We start from the raw sequence: 22,041 nt of genomic DNA on the forward strand, positions 1-22,041 counted from the left end.
GCCAGGCTTCTCAAAGTGGTGATGTGCTGGGTCACCAGAGAGCCTTCCACCCAACTCTGCACTAGTGGCTGCTGCTTTCTGTGTCGGTGGGTATGTTGAGTTGAGTAACAGGGTCTGTCGCCAGACATCTTCAAAAAGCAGGGTCCTTATGCTGTTTTTTTCCATAGTATCTTGCTGAAAGCTGGTGTTGGACACTTTGTTTGGGGAACCTGAATTCATCACTTCAGTTGAGGGTTGCAGAAAGATGGTGGTTTTAAAATCTCATACTGAGATTGTCCCTATTAAAGGGGCAAACATCTGTCAGCAGGCAGGGAGGGCTTAATCTGAGAAAGTCTCTGTTTCTAGAACAACTTTCTCCAAAGGGGGCTGTTGCAGTTGATGTTAAAAATCTTCACAACAGGAAAAGAAAACCTTTCCAGCTCCAAGGAGAGCTGGAGGGAGCAGTGAACACGATGGTGAATTGCCCAAAGTGGCCTTCTTGGCTGCCTACTGCCAGACACATAAATAAGTGTGCGTATATATTTGCTGGAGCAGGGAAATCTGTTTGTACCATATATCATAAGCCGCTAGCTGTTACAGATTTTTTCCTGAGGTGCCTGATTAAATGAAAATCAGTGAAGCTAGAAGCATTCTGCTTGTAAAAATAAATAAATCAGGCTTTGATTTAACCCCGTTTCCAACAAACAGGAATTTCTCCCCCTGCAGCTACCTTGCCAGAAACAGTACTCTGAAAATTTATTGCATTCCAGATGTCAGCAGCATTTAGCATTCCCCAAAAGGTTTGTCCTGATGTGGAGTTTAACTCACCCTTTTCTTGAATGCAAAAACACATTTGGCAGACTGAGCCCTAGCAGGGCTGTGCAGCTGTGCTGGGTGACCCTGCCAGCGCTTGCAGACCTGTCTTCCCGCAGTGAAATGAGCAGTGCTGAGTGCGCTAGGCTTGGCAAAACCTGCCTTCTTGCAGATGTGCATCTGGTGGTTGACTGTAACTCCCAGTGATTTTTTTTTAATTCCCCAGATTCTGAGGCTTTGGTGTTGTCTTTTGCTCTCTCATGGGATTTCTGTGATGCATAACAACATGCAAGGTGTGCTGCAGGGTGTGCTATGTACCTTTCCCTCTATAGGGCATTTTCTTGCATTCACTAAACTTGCAGAAATGTAATTTTCTTCCAGAGTTCTTTCCCTTTGTGGCCAAGACTAGGCAGTCAATTCAAGAGTTACTGAGTGAGGTAAGGACAGATCAGAGCAAGGTATGTGACACTTTAAGAAATAAGGTTAAAGTAGCAGCCTGTATCTAAGGGGCTGCAGCTCCTGCACCCAGGGAAGGGGCTGTGCAAACCAACCGATTGCTGCTGGGTTTGCTGGTAGCGAAAATCTGGGCTGTTTGAAAACGTCATTGCACTGTATTGTACGAATATGTTACATCAGGCCTTCTAGGAGTGATGTGATATCTGCCTGGAGAAAACTAGCAAAAGAAAATAAACTGGCTAAAAAGGTTTTTTAAAAAGTCAATCATTCCTTAGTGAAATATTTTTCCTTGTTTTAATAATAATTAAAAAATCACTGAAAGATTATGTAGGAATTGCACCAAAAGGCCAAAGTTGTAGAGAAAATAAGAATAGTGGTCTTCATCTTTATGGGTTTTTTGAAAATGCACACAGGAATAGTTATTTCTAATGAAGGAAAGCTGTGTCATTTTCCTCTTTCAGTGCACATTGTCTTCTTTCCAAGAGTACGTTAGGGAAAATCTATTTAAGTTTGCATAACTCTTGGCTCCGGTTCCAAACCTGTCTCGTTTTCTGTAAGTCACAGTCTTGCTGGTTTGTAAGGCGTTCCCGAGTATTACGTAAATGCAGGATGCCCCTCGTAAGGAAAGGAGCTCAGTGACTAATCTAGATGTCTCAGCTGATTTATATGGGAAGAGAAAAAATGAGAGACAGAAGCAGGTAAAAGTCTACAAACAGAAAAGTTTATATAGAGAAAATGCCAAATGCTTTCTAACATTAAAAGTTAAAAAAAAGAGTCCGTGCAATATTTCCAACACCCCCAAAATCTAATTGTGGAACGTAAGAACTCTGAAACCTCTGAAAATCTGAAACCTCTTCACTCCCTCCCTATAAGTACCTCAAGGGAGGGAGTGAAGAGGATGGTGCTGGTCTCTTTTCAGTGGTGGCCACTGACAGAACTAGAGGTAATGGCCACAAGCTGAAGCACCAAAAGTTCCACAGAAACTTAAGGAAAGATTTTTTGACACTGAGGGTGGCAGAGCACTGGAACAGGCTGCCCAGAGAGGTTGTGGAGTCTCCTTCTCTGGAGATCTCCAAAACCTGCTTGGACGCAGCCCTGTGCCACGTGCTCTAGGTGACCCTGCGTGTGCAGGGGGTTGGACTAGATGAGCTCTAGAGGTCCCTTCCAACCTTAAGTATTCTATGATTCTATGAAAAAGATCTGTCTTTTATTAATAATAACGTGTTGCATTGAGACCTAAATCGTGTGTTCATTAGATGGATTGCTTGTACTGTAAGATTGGTTCCCATTTTATTGTTTCTTAACTCATTCCAAGGACTGACAGGACATTATTTAGTGTTTTGGGCCTTAATGTTTTGGTCCTAAGGGTGCCTCAACCCTGGGCTCTCCTGATTTGTTTTTGGGGAAGGCCATGTAAGCTTTAAACAGCACCTCTTTCATAAGAAAACACTGAGCCAACACTTCACACAAACACACAGAGCTGACAGTACCACGTACAAATCTAATGCGGGTGTAATGCACAGGCGTGTATGGTTGTGCAAACAGTTCTCATTTGTGTACAGCAAGAAAATACGGACCCTGGCTGTAAAGGGGAGAAGTCTGTATGGGGCCTTGATCCTACAGAGGCCTTTGAATGTGGGGCCTGCCCATGACCTGCCTTTCACGGTTATTCCTTTCATCACAGTTCAGCTGCTGCCCTGAAAGGCTGGTGGCGATGCCAGGGAGTGTCCCTGTGTTCAGCTGCAGCCAAAGCCCATGGCAAACAATCCGTGTTCCTTTGGATCAGACCTTCAAAGGAGGCCAACACAGGTAGTCTGTGCCCTGAGGAAAACTGCAGTGCTGGTGTTTCTACAGTAGAGTTTTGGGGGAAATGATCAAGAAGGACAAACTTCAAAGCCTCGGTAAGTAGATGTAACCTGCTAAAGATAGATTTCTATTGATACTAACACAGAAATACCTGTATTGCATTTGTATTTCCAATTTTAAAATGCATTTTTGCAGGACCACTAGTGTGTTTTTCTTGACAAGAACACCATTTGGAGAAACAGCCTGGGAAGAAGTCTGGGAAAATGTTGGAATCTCTCCTGGGTTACTTTGTTCTGTAGCCAGCAAGAAGGAGCCTGCCAGACTTCTTCCCACTTAGCTGGGGTTGCTCTCCTATTCATTATTTGTTTATTGCACAAAGAAAAGTATTGTGCACGGAGTGTAAAACAGGCTGGCAAGAAGGATGATATCATTTCTGCAGCCCATCCAGAAAAAATAAAGTGTATCCAGAAAACGAACTAGGTGATAAAGCAGCTCACAAGACAGCAGTCAGGGTGCAAAGGCCAGCGGGAAGGTGACCAGCATGACGGGAGCAGCGCAATTGCCCCCCTCAAAGCGCCACTGGGCACTAATTGTGCCTGAGCTGCTGCCCTGGCCCTTGTCACACTCCTCTGCCAGAGGAGAGAGACTGGCAAAGTGGAGGGAGCAGCAGCTCCTCTGCCTCACCCTCATCTCGGGCAAAGGGCGGAGTACAGGACCTCCTGATGGATAAAGTGCTAAAACTCCCTTCTCACAATGGTTCTGGCTGTGGTGGTGTAGCCTGAGCTCTGTTTCTCCAGGCTGGGACTTTACTATCAATTACCTTGTCCAGGAAAGTCATGATCCATTAAAAAAAAAAAAAATGTTTATTACTGTTCATCCAGCACAACAAACCTGGGTGCATTTTGCATCCATTCTTTCTGTCCGTTACTTGCTGTTAAGTTTGAATTGAATTAGAGAAAATCGATATAATCCAACTCAAATTGGTTTGAGATTATTTGCATGAGGTTTTCTACCTGCTTAGCGATCTTTCAAGAAGTTCGTTTTCCCAGACCACACAGAGGCTTGTTCAGCGCTGGCCCCGTGCACACACGGCCCCGTACAGCTAAGGGCTGCCTGACTGAGCCTTAGCCAAACAAACAGCTCCGTTGGTGCAAAGGTCTCAGCGCTGCGCAGTGGAGCTTTATAGGGTCGTTGCACAAGGAGAAATGGTCTTTCTGGTGTCGAAACTGCTGGGCCTTTAATTGCTGTGACATTTAATAAGTAGATCTAAAAAATCAACAACTGTTACTAGTTAATATGCAAATGATTCATTTTCTACTTAGAGGCTAATGTTCAAAAGTGTTAAACATGCAGTCGCTTTTATTACTCTCAATAGGACATTGGGATGCTGTATTAAAGGCTGGAGATTTCGGAATTTCCCTTTAAAATAGAATACAATAGGAAGTCTTGAAGTGTGTATTCGCAGTTCCTCTTTCTCTGGTGTCTATTTAGACTTTGAAGCAATACTAAAGAAATTCTGGGGCCAACCTCTTTTCAGCAGAGGCCAGTAATAGGATAAGACAAAACGGCCACAAACCAAAGCACCAGAAGTTCCACAGGAACTTAAGGAAAAATTTCTTAACAGTGAGGGTGACAGAGCGCTGGAACAGGCTGCCCAGAGAGGTTGTGGAGTCTCCTTCTCTGGAGATCTTCCAAACCCGGTTGGACGCAGCCCTGTGCCACGTGCTCTAGGTGACCCTGCGTGTGCAGGGGGGTTGGACTAGATGAGCTCTAGAGGTCCCTTCCAACCTTAACAATTCTATGAAATTGCTTTTTCTACTGTTGTGTGAACAGGAAAACCAAAGTGTGGCATTTTGTTTCACAGTCGTGGATACATTTCTCAAATAACATGGGGATTTCCTTTAGTTTCTGTTTTATTTTCCTGTTTAAGAATTTACAAGAACACCAGCTATCTGGGTAAGAAATGGTTTTTACTCACACCTGTTGTCTAAATCTGACAGGCACCCAGTCGAGTAGCAACTTGTTAGATTTCATTACACGCCTTGGAAAAATTACTATCACCCATTAAGTAGAGCACAACTTCCCCTCCAGCATCGGTACCTCCTGAGCTCGATTCCCTTGGGATGGATGCAGCAAAACCTCAGTAACCTTCTCTCTGCGGGATCATCGCTGGTGGAGATAATGGCCTGGAAAGAATCCAAGTTGGGTGTCAGGCATTAGCATGAGCTTGCAGGTGGTGAAACTGGTCTATTGAGTAACGTTCAATCCTCCTGTAAAGTACAACTGTAAGTGTGTGTGTGCATAGCAATGTATGCATGTATGCCAGAAGGTGTATGTTCCATTTAAAACAAGTAGATTATTTCCTCCATGCTGATGGCATGTGCTGCTTTGGTTCAAGGTCAAAGTAGTAAATTATATTAATGATTTCCAGCTGAAGCAGTTGATAGGTTATTCCAAACAGCAGGAGGGATAACCTGTCCCTACGTAGGGCTTGCTAAAGAAGTCAGTCATCCTAGACTGCCAACTTCCCTCAGTAATGAACGGTATCAAACTTTTCTCAGCTCCTTCCCATAGCTCTGTACGTACAGGTGTGAAGGAAATAGCTGCTTTAGTTTTTGCAGTGATCTTAACTGCAACACAGTTCTGTGTAAGTGCCATTAACCTGATCTAGTGCTATTTTACATGTAAGAAAGGCAGCAAAGTCTCTTCTTACTGATCTGCATAGCACATCGTAATTGTGCACTTACACATGTACAGAGAGGCCCTTCTGAAACATGCCTCAACTTGGGAGCAATAATGTGAAGCAAAGGAATGGAGTCTGGAGTATGCACAGACTCACTCCCATAAGAATATGCAAACCCAGTGCCAAATGTCCACACCCAAATATCTGAGATGTTACTAATTTGATAAGAGCTCTTTTCCTGTTTTTGACTAGTATGTGCAGTTTCTCAAGTTATCTGTGTTCAGTTCTCAAAAATAAAGCATTCCTAGCGACACAGGTCATGTCTACAGGGCAAAATGAGGGTGTAATTGAGCATAGGTAGGTGAAACTGCAGTAGAAAAGGTAGTCACAGCCATGCACGTGTGGAAAATGGGATAGCAACCAGGTTGCACCTATAGCTGGATGAGTGTTTGTTGCAAAGAGATGCTGAGAAACACTTGCTCCTGACAATATTCATCAGTAAGAAGCCACGCTGGTGCTTCAAATATTGTTACGTGTAGGCACGCAGTGTGGGGATGGCACCAGAACCTGGCACTTCAGGACTGCAGAATGCAGCCATCTGGCCAGCTTGTCTCCCAAGTAGGTCAGCAGCACGCATTAAGAGTTCTCCCTGTCACGTTTCTTGGGCTATAGCTGTCTGAGGCTTGGTCACTTTGTTGAGCTCTGTATTTTGGAGAAAGGGGTGGAGAGGGGTATTTAATCACCTAATTGTAAGGAGCTCCTCCTAGGGAAAGCTGAAAAGCTTGACGGGAGCCGTAAGTGTGTGTGCTCTGTAATCTTTGGGCATTTGATACTTTCTGATCAATATGCTTAATCCTTTAGGTATTTTGCACCTGCCTTGCTTCATTTCTTTCTAAATGCATTTCAAGTCAAAAGATACGCTTGGAAACACCAAAGGTGCTGATGCTGCCTGCTGCCTATGCCTTTATGTGGCTACACAAGACACTGTTTGCTGTGATATACTGCACCCCTTCCCACTGAGCAGGGAGTAAAGCTCGAGAGCGTAAAAAGGTCAGACGTATTCACTGACTCTAATGATAAATATAAAGCCATCCTCAGGGACCAAACTGTTTAGTCCTCTGGGCTCAATTTTCTATCATAAGGGGTTGTTGTCTGAAGAAAAAGTTCAGGGGAAAAAAAAAAAAAGGAAATAATTTTGCATTTTTTTTCTTTACACTGATGTATTTCCCAAATGCTCCTTCGTTTAGCCAGTGACAGTTATTTTTTCTCTGAGTCCCAGAAGGTTTAAAGTAGGCCCCAAGTTAAAAGTATGAGAAATCACCACTGCGAAAATGGTATTTAAAACTAATGTTTCTGCAAAGAAGAAAAAGAAACGTGTGTGCCCTTTGGCTGGTCTGTAACCGGAGCGTGGTCTTTTCAGCATTCCTTCTCCTGACACGCCATACACTTTCTAAACTCCCATCCTGTTGTTTCTAGGAACTGTGTCAGGCTGGATGCAAGTCATAAAGAAAAGGAAGTAACCATGTGGCACAATAAAACTCTCTCGTTTTCTATTATATCGAAAGTAAACAACTCCGAGGTGACACCTCCCAGGCACAGGCAAATAAATAAATGGAGGAGTCACATCCCTTTTACAGTACGTGTAAAGAAAGGGCCACCTCGCGGCTGGGACACAGTCACAGCACAACCGTGTCACTGAACCGATTGCTGCAGGATTAGTGCTCTTGTGTGGTGTAGAAAAAACGTTTAATGTTTAACTAAACTCAAGAAGATTTAAGATTTATAAAAATCAGGTGTCTGACTTCTGAATTATGGTTCAAACAGAGCTGATTAGAAGCATATTGATTTCAGTGTCTAAAGACACTCTTAGGTGTCAGAGTCACCTAACATTTTAATGCTACTTAGTGTCCTCATCCAGACATCTTAAATGTTTTGAGTTATCTTCCTGAAAACCCTTTCTGGGCTAGGCTGTTGAGCGGACAATTTAATCACCCGATTTGTGTTTTTTTTTTAAAAAAAAAAAGTCAGCGAAGACCTCTATCTTAAAGTAAAACTGTAAGTACACCCCCTTTTGCACACCTTTTGGGAAGGGTGGTTGCTTTTTGGCTGGATCTAGCACAGAACTTTATCGGTGCGCGCTGGGGAGGCTAGTGCTGTTACTGTCAGGGCACTGTAATCGTGCAGGTGTTACCTTGATGAGCAAATAACAACCCCGGGGACCTGCCCCGTAGTGTATCTGGGGAAGGCGTCTGTTCCAAAGGACTGAGGCTCCCAGGAGAGATCGCGCTGCAGTGAAACCCTCTCTTTTGCTGAGAACTGGTTAAATAAATAAAGCTTCTTACTGCCATCTACTGTACGAAGGTGTCAAGCCAAATGGAAATAAAAGTTCGTCTCTTAGTTCTCAAAAAAACAAAAATGCTCCGAAAAGGGAGAAATTAGAGCTGTATTTCTGTCTAGATCTATTGCTCGCCTTATTTGTCTTATTTTCAAAATCAGAAATAATTAGTATAAAGCAATCTTTTACTGAGGGCAGAAACATCAGTTGTCATCAAATGAATATTATCACTTTATTCTTTGCATCTTCCATTAACATCAGCTTCCTCTATATTTATGTATACAGATATACCTGGATGTGAATATAAAAAGCATTACAACTGCTGCCTTCATTTTTGAGGTCCTCATTTGGCACAGATATAAATCATGTTCTTTTTTGACAGTTTTACCTTCTGCCTGTTAAGTGTTTTCTGATAGACTTTTTTTTTTTAGATCTAGAAATTAGTTGTTCCTTTTTAAGTCCTTAGATAAGTTACAGTCTCAAAGATTAATGAAACATTTAATAAGTTCAAAATAAACCAAAGCAAAAGAGTAGCTGTAGTTCTATTTTTAAGGGGTCATACTTCAGGCTCTATTAATGTAGCCTCATATTCTGAAAGTATCCAGTGTTTCCAGACTCGGCAGACACCAGAGTGCAGTGCATTAGCAGAATTAGGACTTTACACCTTTGAGAGTGGGGACCAGCAGTGCAGGACAATATTAAAGTTAACCCTATAAAAGATAACTAGGAGGATGCACCCGTGTTTTGTTTCCAAGTCTCATGTTCCTGAGCCTCCAGAGTTTGTCTCACTCAAAGACCAAGAAGCCTAAAAGAATCCTGGATCGTGCAGATCAGAGGTGGCCTGTGCGGACACAGGAGGCGAGCGCAGCCCTGCGAGAGCTGCTGGGTGAAACTGCCACGCCGTGTCCTCACCGCCGCCGTTCGCAAATTCACCAGGCTCCTCAACCCGCTGGGAACCGCTTGGCAGGGAGGCAGGGCACAGGAATTCAGCTGGTTTAGTGCTAAACCATGTGGAGTTTTTCTGCTATGCCAAAGGGATCTCCAGGTGGCCTTTTCTGTCTGAGTTACATAAGGAAGCCGGATTACAGCTGGGAATCTGTCCCTGTGTTTTTAAGTGACTGATGTACCTAGATAGAAGAAAACCTTTTTTTTTTTTTTTTGAGTAGGGGGATAAATTCAGAGTAAGTCTAGTGCTTGCAGTTCTCAGTTTCTATTGCTATCGGTGGGAAAGCGATTTCTCGGCAGCTCATACAGCCTAGCAACACACCTCTATGTTCAACAGAAACGGTTGTTTTGAGGAAGGTGCAGCTTAGAACTGCAGGTCACTCTTTGCTACCGCATTTAATACAAAGCTCTTCATTAAAGAGAATCAGAGAAAAATGGCAGGATGTATTATGTAAGCATACTCAAAAATGTGATGCCAAAGAGGGTTTAAGAAAGCAGAGAACCCTCCTGCTGCAAAACCCTTCCTGGGACAGTTTAACACATTTCAAATGAGCTCTTAGAAAGTACATATTGCATCTTGTACCAGTTGGGTATTAATTTGTAGTGTTATAAACAACTGGGTTTTATTGAGAAAATAGTAATGAGAAATAAATGCCTGTAGTAAAACGTGTATCATCTGGTCTGCATTTGAGTTCACACATGAAAGCTATTTGGCCTGGCTTGCTGCCCAAGCCTGCAGCTTTGGAGCTCGTCAGGCAGGAAGAAGGACACTGAATTCCCTAGGTCAGCAGCTCAGGCTTTCTTTACGCAGGGTTCTGGAAGGACAGACTCCCTCCTTGTGCTGCGTTATGGCTGTATTTGCTCTATTTTTTAAGCTGCAGTTTTCTCCATCAACGTTACAACATTTGCTGAGTGGCCATTATTAGGGGTCACTAACTGTCGTACAAGATTCCTTCCATGTGTTTACATCTGCTTTAAGTTGTTGTCCAAATACCCCTGAAAAGCCCCAGTAAAGGAAGGGCAGCCCCCTGTACTGCACTGTGCAATCCACCAGACTGACCCTGGGGGCTCCCTGCATGAGGGGGATTTTTGCATCATGCTGCAATGATGCATCCCGGTCACCCTGTGTGTGATTCATAGGATCTAGGGCTCTGGAAGAGGGACATTCTTTAAGGCATCGCCTCATGGAGACATCTGACTTTGGATGGTTGAAAACCAAGGGACAAGGATCATGTCTAACGCGTTTGTACATCATTGCACTTTCCATTCCCCTCTTAAACTTGATGAGTTAGTTGAAACCCAAAAGAACAGAACTGTTGATAAAAAAAAAAACTGAAAATGAAGCTTAGCAGTGAATTTTTAACATTCTTTGAGCTACGAGCCGAGGCAGAAGGCAATGCTGGGCTCCCCATGCAAAACGGGAGATTTTCCCTGATACTGGGCCAAGTGGGGCTGTATTTAAAAGTCTTCTTTTTAAGCTGGGGGAGAAGAACTCATGATAAAGCGATTAATCCTAAGGGGCCAAATACGGCCCGTGGGCGATGGACGCATGAGGATGCTCCGGGTGTCGCCAGTAGCAGCCCCGGCGGAGGGCGCCTCTCGGCTGCGTCGCCGCGAGGAGGCGCTGAGGAGAGCGGGGGCCGCAGGCCCTGTGGCGAGGAGCGCCAAGAACCGCGCCACGGCGGCGACCCCGGGGCCGGGCGAGCCCCGCCGCGCGCGGGCGAGCGGCGCCGTCACCGCGGCCCCTGGCGCCGCCTCGGCGGCCGTTTAACGGCCGGGCGGCGCCAGGAGCGGGGCCGCTCGATGCGCTCGGAGCGCGACTGGGGCTGCCTGGCGGGCGGCCGTTGGTAGCGGCCGTTGGCGGCGCCGCCATGAACGGGCTGGCGCGGGCCCTGCGCCGGACGGCGGCTCTCGGGCGGGCCGGGCGGCTGCCGGGCGGGAGCGGCGGCCCCGGCGCGCGGCGCTGGGGCTGGGGGGTGGCGCTGGGGCTGGCGCTGGGCGTGCAGGCGCCGCCGGGCTGCGAGGTGGATGTGCCGCCCGCGCCGGCGCCGCGGGACTTCGGTGGCGCCATCGAGAGGAGCCGGGACCTGCTGCGCAGGGTCAAGGTGCCGCGCGGGGCTCGCTGCTTTCTGTAGTTCATCATTTCTGTGTTCTGCGTTATATTCTGATAGCCGTGAGGGCTGCTCGTGCTCCGGGTAGCGCCGCAGAGCGGGGCGAGCGCAAGTGCAGGGGGTGGTGGAAGATGTGGAGAGGGAGGGAAGAGGCGGTGGGCGAAGCCGGAGTGGTGGTGGCTTGGGAATGCTGAAGCGCTTCAGATTCTCTTAGCTACCGTGCGGTGCTCTGCACGTACTACACCTTGACTCTCAAAAACACTTTGACTATATTGTTTTTGCATTGCTGGCTTTGTAGTTTTGATACTTGTATTGAATTTGCCTGTGTTTTTCAGAGCAGTTTATATCAGTTCATTCCAACTAATACAAAATAATTTCAGTTATAATTTGGCAACAGTTTGCAAGAATTTTTTAAATGGAGGGTTGATTTAGCTTCTTTAAGGTTTTGAGTTTTTGTTTTGTTTAACTTGCTAAAATGCCTCCTCTCTCTCCTTTGATAGGATGAAGCAGGAATCCCGGGTATAGTGGTTGGAGTTTCTGTAGATGGAAAGGAAATCTGGTCAGAAGGTTTGTATAAAGGAATGTTAGCTCTGTAGTTGGAAAGTAATGAGCTCTTCTTAAAAGTTAACTATTTACTTCAGTCACAAGTTTTGTTAAATTTTTAAGCTGACTTCAACTTCTGCCTATATTGTATGGATTAAGGGTTCATAACTGCCTAGTCGCTTCAAATGAGGTAAAGAAACTATTAGAGAGGTTTCTTAGAACCAAGACTCATCAATATAAGGCTCCAAAGGTTCTTCTGTCTCTTGATTAGTCCAACATGCCTGTTATTAAACTGTACTGTATTCTTTATTAATTTTATTCACATTGATGTGTCTTACAGCTGAGTATTTTGTACATACTCGTTAGGACAGGGTGTGGGGCTGACCTTAATGGCATGTGTCTTCTGCCATAATAAGTGAAACCGTGCTCGGTGTGGCAGTTGAATTAAGATATATGTGATTTTTAGCTGAAATATTTCTGACTAGTTATTTTAGTTTGGTAAGGATTTTTCATCAATATTTTTGAAGAAATCTTAGAGGAAATTTTTTACCAACTCATATGCGGGAAATTCTTCAAAGAGTTTTTTCCTGGCCCAAGTCTAAGCCATTGTGATTGACCATTGTTCTTTATACCACTTATTTTCCAAATGCTTCCTGTTTGAAAAATCATTGTACAAAATACTTAACGAATTTTGTTTTGTTAGTGGATCAACAGAAAGCTATGTGGTGGCCCTACTGATCAAAATAGAATTTCATCCACTTGGACTCAGGACTGTTGCCAAAAACAGGTGCCCAGGGAATTATGGTGATACCATCTCTGGTTCACTTACCTTCAGCAAGTGAAAACTTAGTAACTTCCTGAGCCTGCTAGTATATCTCAACCATTATGTTTAAGTACATTAATGTAAGAACATTCTTCCATTAATTAGATCAGTCTTTGTGTATACTTCTACTTGAGGCATGCAGCTGTGCTGTAGTCTGGTAGAACTACATGTGAGAAACAAAGAAATGTTCTCTCTCAGGAGATTCCATAACTTTCATAAAGAAAGAATCCACCTCCCATTTGTGGGCTGAGATGTAGATTCTTACAGGAAAGGTACAGAGGACCTGTACCACTGTACCACTTTAACCACTGTTATCCTTCTAATAATTGCAAGTTAATTCTTCTGGTTATTTGTGTTATTTTTTAAATACAGTCTGTCAATGCTGTTCATATCTTTTAATATTATGTAGGCATTTGATGTTTATTTTAAACAAACACTGTATACTTTCAGAAACACTTTGATAAGTATGTGGGTTATTTTTATGGAAGATAAAAGTAGTACATAGCAACATATTTCATTAAAGTGAAGTTACAGAATTTGAAATATTTTTAACTACCTTTATCCTGTGTTTTCATATGGAGTTTTCATTTCATATAATGTATTCGTTTTGCTTGCAGGTTTGGGTTATGCTGACGTAGAGAATCGTGTGGTGTGTAAACCAGAGACAATCATGCGAATTGCCAGTATTAGCAAGTGTCTTACCATGCTGGCTGTTGCTAAATTGTGGGAAGAGGGAAAACTGGATTTGGATGCTCCAGTGCAGAAATATGTCCCTGAATTTCCAGAAAAAACCTATGAGGGTGAAAAGGTATGTGGTAGTTTATTACTAACACTTGTTTGGGTTTTAACACTTGATTTGAATCCTGCCATTGTCCAGCTATGTGTGTTTGTACCTGGATCTATTAATGGAAAACACCAGAGGTCCCTTAGACTTGTGCTTATGCTCACTGCTTGAAAAAGCAACATAGGAATTTCAGATCTTCAGTTTTATGTTAAGTGTGTATATACAGTTAAATATGTATGTGTATATATTTCAAACCATTTTAATATATAGCATGTAAAAGGTTCTGTATCTTTTGGTTGTGTTCTTTTGGTTGATTCAGTATGCTTCATGTCTTTAGTTACAAGGACTTATCTTTTGCTGTTGTCCTTTCTGCCTAGGTTGTTATTACTACGAGACTGTTAGTTTCACACTTGAGTGGCATTCGTCACTATGAAAAAGATATTACGAAAGTAAAGGAAGAGAAGGAAAAGGCAAACAGAGCATTTAAACTAGCAAAATCTAACCAGGAGAAGGAGCTAAAAGAAAAAGAAGCTAAAAGCCTTGAAAAGACTGATTCTGTCAAAGCTAAGAAAGAACATGAAGATGAGGTAAAAAGCCGAAATTCAAAACCTGGCAGGAGAGAAAAGGAATTTGAACAAGAAGAATATTATTTGAAGGAAAAATTTGAAAGTGTGATTGAATCACTGAAGATATTTAAAAATGACCCCTTATTTTTTAAACCAGGTGAATTTCTATTTCTTTCGATTTAAGAATTAATTCTTTCTATTTAAGTTAGTTTAGCCCAGTAAAGCAGGCTTTTGTTTATTTTTCCCATGTTCCATTAAAAGCTCAAAGGAGAGATGTGTTCAGGCTGTTCTATAGGAACTGTCCTGTAATTATCTTACATTTGATTTAACTTTTAATGACCAAAATAATCATTAGAACTTCATCAAGACAAAGCAATGCAGTAAGGATATTTTAAGCTTTAAAATACTTGTACAGTAGAGTATGTTCCTTGTACAGAGAGATCTCCATTATCTGTTACACTACTACTGTTTGTAACCATTTGTTCGGTTTCCTTGCTGCTTCAGCTACAACAATTAGGCTTCATTTAATTGTTTTTAATCTTCACATTGTGGAGGAGGGACAGTTGGTTAATGAAATACCAGTATACCAAACCTTGAGGATGCTGAAATTATTTAATTCCAGTGATTTGAAGAGTTTCAGATATAAATTCTAAATGAGTTGGGTTAGGAGGCAAACGATGCTCACTGCCAATAAACAACCGCAAGTAATGAACGTGTAAGGGGAAATGGATATGAAGAGGAAGCAGTCAACCATTTTTCCACCTTGGAGAGTTCTAAGTTAACTGAACTGTTTCAAGTAAGGGATCTGTCTTTGACTGTAGGTTGTTCAATGAAAACTTCTGCTTGGTAAACTGGTATTTCATAAAAAGTGTCAACACAAGAAGCAAGGAGGTTAAAAACACAAAGCATCATCTAAAATTCTATTAGGGTTACTGTTCATGTGATGTTAAAAGATGTTCTAGAACTAAAAAGGCTAAAACATGAACATAACAGTGACTGAGGAGCTTAGAAGAACTTGAACCAAAACTACCCCCTACCACTACGGTCTATACATAAACCTTATGTATAAACCATACCTTATAAACCATATACATAAACAAATCACAGTGGTCCAGCTTCTCTTAGGAAATGATTTCATGGTTCACTTTATCTGCTCTAAATCCAGATATCCTTGTTAGAACTAGTATGATAAATCTTGAAGAAAGGATATTAAAGTGTTTTTCTTGTGTCTCAGCATGAAACCTGTCTGTAAATGTTAATTCTTGAAAGTACTTCAATGCTGTTGTCATAACTTTGTGCACTCAATGAGCATCCCTGTCGCCTCAGTACCGTAATTCATAGGGAACAGTATCTTGAATGCTAATTTTCCCAAATTGTAATATGTAGACATATGTAATTACTTGAACTGATTGTTCATTGCTGTACATAGTTTTAGTCTTATTTCCTATGTGATTACTGAAATTTATCCCTCAAGATTTTCATTTAAGCATCATGCAGCTAACTTTTTTTGTTATTTTTCCTCCCTTTTTTACATTCCCTTAAGGTAGTCAGTTCTTGTATTCAACGTTTGGCTTTACACTCTTAAGTGCTGTTGTGGAAAGAGTTTCTGGGCAAAAATTTACAGATTATATGCTAAAATTGTTTCGGGACCTGGATATGCTGTCAACTGTGCAGGATGACAATGAGGCAATGATATATAACAGAGCAAGGTAAACAAGAATGAATTTTTACTCTACCTTTTCTACACTAATTGTTTTTTCTATCTTTTGAGCCTACTAAGTTTGTTCGTTTGTTAGTTTTTGATAGGTGTTTAGATGAAGTGGTTCAGATTATTCATGTTATTATTTCACACTTGAATTTTATATCAGCATTGTGGTATTGATGCTGTAATTAGCATGTGAAATTACAGAATAGAAAATAAGTGTTATAAGGGAATATATATTTAGATACATATACAGATACATATATGTTTAGAGAAAGAGGTGGTAAGGGATAATTTTCAAGTTTCATTTAGCTTGGTTGCAAATAAGTCAATAATTGTGGATAGAGCAAAACGAAGGGGTAACTGGGTGGCCATCATACAATGTGTAGTTACCTCAGTTTACATATTGACTTCCAAAGTTTGATTAAAATAATGAAATTATAGTATCAATTTTAACCAGGATTAAAATCATGCTTAACACAAAACTTATTTCACTATTTCATACCTTTTTAAGATTTTTTTTAAAAAAATTATGTAACTAGATAACTATTTGAATTTAATAAGGATTGTGCTTGTACTCTTTTGTTCTCTCCAATCTTATTTTGCTCAGCTGCCTTTGACTTCTTTGTTTGTTGACTCAGTTCTTAAATTTTGACACAATAGGAGAATTCTAAGTGCATCATATACGCTTGTAGAAAAAGTCTCATAAAACCACAGCTTGGCTTCTAAAAAACTCTTAATGAAAATGGTAATAGACATACTGAATCCAATCATATTTACATATAAGTGTGTACTTAAAATCCGTATGTATACAGAAAGCAGTCCCTGACTTCTTAGGGATAGTTTTAATGCCATCTGCTAAGAATCTGTGCTTGAAAATTTTGAAAGGCTTTTCTGACCATGTGGAGAATCTCCCTGATAACCACAAGGGCAGTACTTGGATTCCTTTCTCTTGAAACTCTTTAAAGGTACTACACAGATTGAAGAAAGGTCCTGTGCTGGCTGATCTACAGAGTCCTTCCATGTCTTCTGTATTGCCTTGACCCTTAGTATATCCTATAAGTAAGAAGACAGATCAGTGTTTTATTGAAATGAAGTTTCTGACCTAAAAGGTCTCACTTATTTTTCTCACTTGAATTTCTTTATAATTTGTTTTTCTGAAAAAATATATATATTTGCTATTTATATTTTAAAAAGATAATTCTAAAGTTTCTTGAGAACAGGAGTAAGGCATTTTAAGATAGTTTTGCATAATAGTTGAGAATGATGAGTTAAATTTTCTTGAATTCTAGGTATTACGTTTACAACAAAAAGGGACGGCTGGCAAACGCACCATATGTGGACAACTCTTACAAGTGGGCTGGTGGTGGCTTTTTGTCCTCAGTGGGTGATCTTCTGAAATTTGGAAATGCCTTGTTGTACAGTTACCAAGTTGGACAATTTAAAAACATCAATGGCAAACTTCTTCCTGGATACCTCAAACCAGATACAGTCACAATGATGTGGACCCCAGTGCCAAAAACTGAAGTATCGTGGGACAGGGAAGGTAAATACGCCATGGCTTGGTCTGTAGCAGAGAAGAAACAACAGTACGGCTGCTGCAGACAGCAGAGACATTACGCTTCCCATACAGGTAGTGCGGTGGGCGCCAGCAGTGTCCTGCTCATTCTTCCCGAAGAGCTGGGCTCCGAAGCCATGGAAAACAGGCTCGTGGCACCACCTAGAGGAGTAATTGTTACTATTATCTGTAATATGCAATCGGTTTCCCTCAGCAACACTGCCTTAAAGATTGCAAGGGAATTTGATAAAGGAAAAGGGGTGCAATATGTAGATTAAAAACAAAACAAAAAAGAAACCTGCAGTTTTGAATAACTGAAGTACTATAGTGAAACGTGGAAAAAAAAAATCGAGAGAGGTACAGTTAAAGTCAGATATTACTAAGAACACATAATAAAAGTATCAGAAATTCCCCTAATCAACTTCTGTTAGTGGTGCTACATTTTCATGTAACTGGATTCATCTCTCAGGGAAGTACTTAACTTATAAAAGAGAATGTAAAAGTTGAATTTGACTTCCTGTGTTATCCATTTAAATTATCATCATGTTAATGGTTCTTGATTTTTATTTTTGTCCTCCTCCCATCCAGTCAGACATTTAACCAAGCTTAAAATTAGATTAGTATTGGTCTCTCGTACTGAGAAGTGCAGCAACAAATCTGAAATAAATATGGAAAAACTTTTCACATCTTGACTTAAGCACACAAAGGCACTTTTCCTACCCCCACACACAATTCAGGTCTGCCAAAACTATTCAGTATTATTTAAATGGCTTTTTTTTTTTTTTTAACAGTGGTTTTCTTATTTGTTTAAAAAAACCAAGCAGCAAATACTGAAGTTACCTCCAGAAGGCAGTACCTTTTTTTTTCCTTTCTTTCTTTTTTTTTTTTTTTTATTCAGAGATGTCGATTGTTGAAGAATTCAAAAATAATAAAGCTAGAGTACTGTGAGTAAAAGCCTTTTCATTACATAGTCGCCTGGGCTTCCGTTTTGATTGGGCAAAGAGAATATGTGAAACTTTTTCTTAACTGTGAAATAAGTATATTATTTCACAGTCGAATATACCAGAATAGCACAACAAGGAAAGCCATCAAAGCATCTCATTGTTAGCTTTCCTTCAAGAGAAATCAGCCACAATGTGTGTGTCCTGACTTTGGTAGTGGAAGTTGTAGCTAATAGCCAGAAATAACACTGTATTCTGGTATGTAGATAGACATTTAGATAAACAAATTAATAGAACTCAACTTCAATAAAATTTAAACACCATTCTTGAAGATACTAGTAGAAGATGGATTTTTTTAAAATATATATTTAAATGTCCTTTTTCCAATTCTGGAGACCTGTTGTAAGGAGTTGCCTTTGCACAAAGTGAGTAAGAAATGATTGTGATCATTTTGAAATAATTTCATCAAGAAATGATTTCAAAAAAAGCTGTATCTAAGTTTCATTTTTATTATAGGAGTATGATAACAGCTGAATATTGTGAATTTTATATATTCCATAATGACATCTCCATTTTCTGAAGAGGGGGGGCAAAAGGCTGTTTACTGCTTGGTCATCCGTTTACTGATCTGTGTTTTTTCTCAGTCCACTTTTGTTCAAGATGGGTTTTAAGTCTCCCAGTATAACAATTTCTTATGTACTTTGGAGTGGGGAGGGGCCTGTTATTCTATTGTCCACATGCCCTAACTGAAAAGGGTTGCAATTACTGCCTTTTCTTGGTGTCAGACTATTTTAGAAAGTGTGCCATAGCTCTTAAGAGCTTGTGGACTGTTTCTGATAGAAAATAATAACATTTCTGTCCCCAGCATTAGATTTGGAATACTGGAAGTGTTGGAGTCTTCTTTTCATTTTTAAAATTGGTAGCAAATTTTCATACTAGCTGTATCACAGTCTCTGGAACTTCTTACGTGTTTAGAGTGAGGCAGCTCAGACTGAACTGTTTTAATGTGTTCTTCGTTGGTAACTCCTTAACTTATCCCTTTCACATATATTTTTTGGTTACGTTTGTCATCAGGAAATCTGTCTTCAGGAGAATTCTCACGTGTTTCTTGCACAGTGCTGACCATTATGCCAGTCCTCAAATAGCCAGGAGGGGTGCGCGTGTCTGCGTGCATATTTATCTTTTTTTCTGTGGTACTTTTGAATTAGATGAGAAGTTGGTACAAATTCAGCCTGATGAGGCCGCACAGATACTGCATAGTGCAGGAGTCACCAGTTCCAGTTAGCAGTGTTCCAGGGAGTGCACTAATTCTTGAGGGAACTAGCACATGTAAACCAAGAGTGAAGATAGTGCGCTGACGAAAGAGGGTTTGTTTTCATCTATTGTAAGCCCAAATCAGTGTTAACAGGACTGGATTTTAGAAAACAAATTTTAGATGTTTTTGTATTATCAGGCCTTACCTGCCTCTTCCTCAAGTTAGTGCTTCTCATGTTAAGTTCATAATTGATACCTGTTGCGTGGTGAAATAAAAATGTTAGTTTTGTTCCCACTATGCCCAGTTATTTACAGTTAGATTACAGTTATGCCTGGCAAGCCACAAAATGTACTTTTATGAGGTGCCAGTGTTTTGTCAAGACTTTTAATTCAAAATGGTATGACAGTGAGGGTGACAGAGCTCTGGCACAGGCTGCCCAAAGAGGTTGTGGAGTCTCCTTTTCTGGAGATCTTCCAAACCCGCTTGGATGCCACCCTGTGCCACGTGCTCTAGGTGTCCCTGCTGGAGCAGGGGGTTGGACTAGACGATCTCTAGAGGTCCCTCCCAACCTCAACCATTCTGTGATTCTGTGTGATTCTGTGACTGACTGTTGTAGCACTTTTCATGATTATGTGCCTTAAAGCAATAAAAATGTACTTTTTGCTTGGGTTTTATAGCCCACCTACATATATATTATATATATATATTTAATTCATTAACAATAGGTTGTCTCAATAGCTCAAAAATATCAAGCCAGTAGAGAGAATATAGGTATGAAAATCCTTCTGAACAAAATGTTCATTTGGTCAAGCAATAAATTCATCTATTTTTTTTTCCTTGAACTCTTGAGTAATAGCTGATAATTCCAATGCAGAAATACTGAAGATGAGCATCTTCTCCAATGGCAACAGGTTTTCAGTCTTAAGCTCCTAGAAACTAGTAGGCAAGCAACAACAGAAGTCTTTACTCGGACAGGGAACAATGATTTGTTCCTAACTGTTCTCACGTTGAAGGGTACATTAACACAAATTGACCAAATACAATGTTTAAAATACGGAAACCCTGAAAAAGTTGCTACTGTAAGATGTATAGTCTGTTTTTGTTGTGTGATAATTTGATTTTTTAGGTGTTTTGTGTGTGTGTGTGTGTGTAATTGTTCTTTAAAAAAAAATAGCATACTTTAGGAAAAAAGAAAGAAAAAATCATTCAGTGACTGTTGTGCCTAGGCTTAGAGATTCAGCATGTAAGAAATTTACCTGTGTGCTTGTCTACACATGGCCAAATATGCATCATGAATGAATATTTGATGTACATGGGAAAGCAAATAATGGCCAGAAGTATCTAAGACATTTTTAACACTAAGCTATTAATTACAGTATCTCACTTGACAAACAGAATGGTTAACCATTAACTTTATATGCAGAAACATAATTCTTTATACTGTCTCACTGGTAACTTAAGGATTTTGAAAAAAATAGCGTTCAAATGTCACTGTCACTAGCCTATTGCTGTGTGTGCACTATTGGAGACATTAACAATGTTTACATTTCACCTAGCACCTGTATCAAAGGAAGTCAATGACACATTTTGCTATGGTAATTCTTACTTAATCATGAGTTTTATGTACTCATCTGTTGCAGGCTAGGGAGAAAAAGCAGTGATATGGAAGAGTAGGACTCAGTCTAGTTGCAGCGCATATATTCAGGTCACAGATGAATTCATATTGTTACTCAGATTTATTCTGAAACCAGTTATTTGATGGACTGGCATTAAGTGTGGGCTACTGTCTGGTCAGTCAAGAGCAACTCCAGTGATAGAAAACCCAGTATGGGCGTGACTTAGGACTACTTTCCTTAGAAGGTATGTATGCGAACTGTTGTATCTGTTTCTCTGTCGAACACTTGCTTTTTGCATCTGATAATTATCAGTGTTCACTGAATTAACTGAAATAAAACATATCTTGCAAATGCATTGAATTATAGTATCAGTTTTTTTATTGACTAGGCACTGACAAACTTGCAAAAAGGCAAATAAATTCCCAACAACAATCAGCTCACCAAGACAGCTGGTATTTTGGAAGACACATTGACATGTAAAGGAATATAGTATTTAATATAATAAGATGCATATAAGGTTACATTGCTTGACTGGATTATCATGATTAAAACAACCTTTCAATTCTAAAGATCTTGGACAACCATTTAGAAAGGGGTATCTTTTTAAAAATTAATCTAATAATTGCTTTTGTCATTCAAAAAGGTAATCATATTGAATATTAGAAAACATGCATGGGTTTGCCATTAGTTTTTTTATGACATGCTGTCATTCTCATCTCTTGATCTACATAGATCGGTAACTTATACCATATACTTTGCCTGTACAGAATGCTTTTGTTTTGCAAAATATTTGTTTTGTAATCAATCCAACATAGGAGCTCTACAGGAGTTTCCAGGCTAGAGGAGGGGATGATCACCTGTCCTTGAATAACAGCTGAACATAAGCAGATCATTTCAATTTGAGAAATAAATTGAGAGCCTATCAGCATATTCACCAACATGGTAAAGCAACGCTGAAAGCAAAACGGTTGCATGCCTCTTAAATCTGCCTAGCCTTTATTATCCTTACATTAGAGCAGCTATACTGATAGAGCACACAAAATGCATTCCTGCAGGGGTCTGTGTCACCGCGTGCGCTACACTGCCAGAGTTGGTACTAAGTTGGTACTAACAAGGGGAAGGGTG

The 22,041-nt window shown here is 40.7% G+C and overlaps 1 protein-coding gene across 1 annotated transcript; it reads left to right on the plus strand.

Moving 5' to 3' along the window:
* The first annotated feature begins 10,888 nt into the window (after positions 1 to 10,888).
* LACTB (lactamase beta) lies at positions 10,889 to 17,394 on the plus strand. The gene is made up of 6 exons (XM_088519790.1): positions 10,889 to 11,122; positions 11,629 to 11,695; positions 13,112 to 13,302; positions 13,656 to 14,001; positions 15,388 to 15,553; positions 16,839 to 17,394. The coding sequence occupies exons 1-6, from the start codon at positions 10,889 to 10,891 to the stop codon at positions 17,380 to 17,382; spliced, it is 1,548 nt and encodes a 515-aa protein (XP_088375916.1). The 3' UTR covers positions 17,383 to 17,394.
* Positions 17,395 to 22,041: the final 4,647 nt, after the last annotated feature.

The sequence above is a fragment of the Tinamus guttatus genome, unplaced genomic scaffold (genome assembly GCF_059628265.1).
Source record: "Tinamus guttatus ecotype Peru unplaced genomic scaffold, ASM5962826v1 Tinamus_guttatus_pri_ptg000004l, whole genome shotgun sequence".
NCBI lineage: Eukaryota > Metazoa > Chordata > Aves > Tinamiformes > Tinamidae > Tinamus > Tinamus guttatus.

What these genes read in the sequence shown, in the direction of transcription:
- LACTB (XM_088519790.1), top strand. Translation starts at nt 10,889, where the DNA reads ATGAACGGGCTGGCGCGGGCCCTGCGCCGGACGGCGGCTCTCGGGCGG. An exon ending in AAACCTATGAGGGTGAAAAG is followed by an intron (nt 13,303 to 13,655) that starts GTATGTGGTAGT and finishes CTTTCTGCCTAG; the next exon opens with GTTGTTATTACTACGAGACT. An exon ending in CCCCTTATTTTTTAAACCAG is followed by an intron (nt 14,002 to 15,387) that starts GTGAATTTCTAT and finishes CATTCCCTTAAG; the next exon opens with GTAGTCAGTTCTTGTATTCA.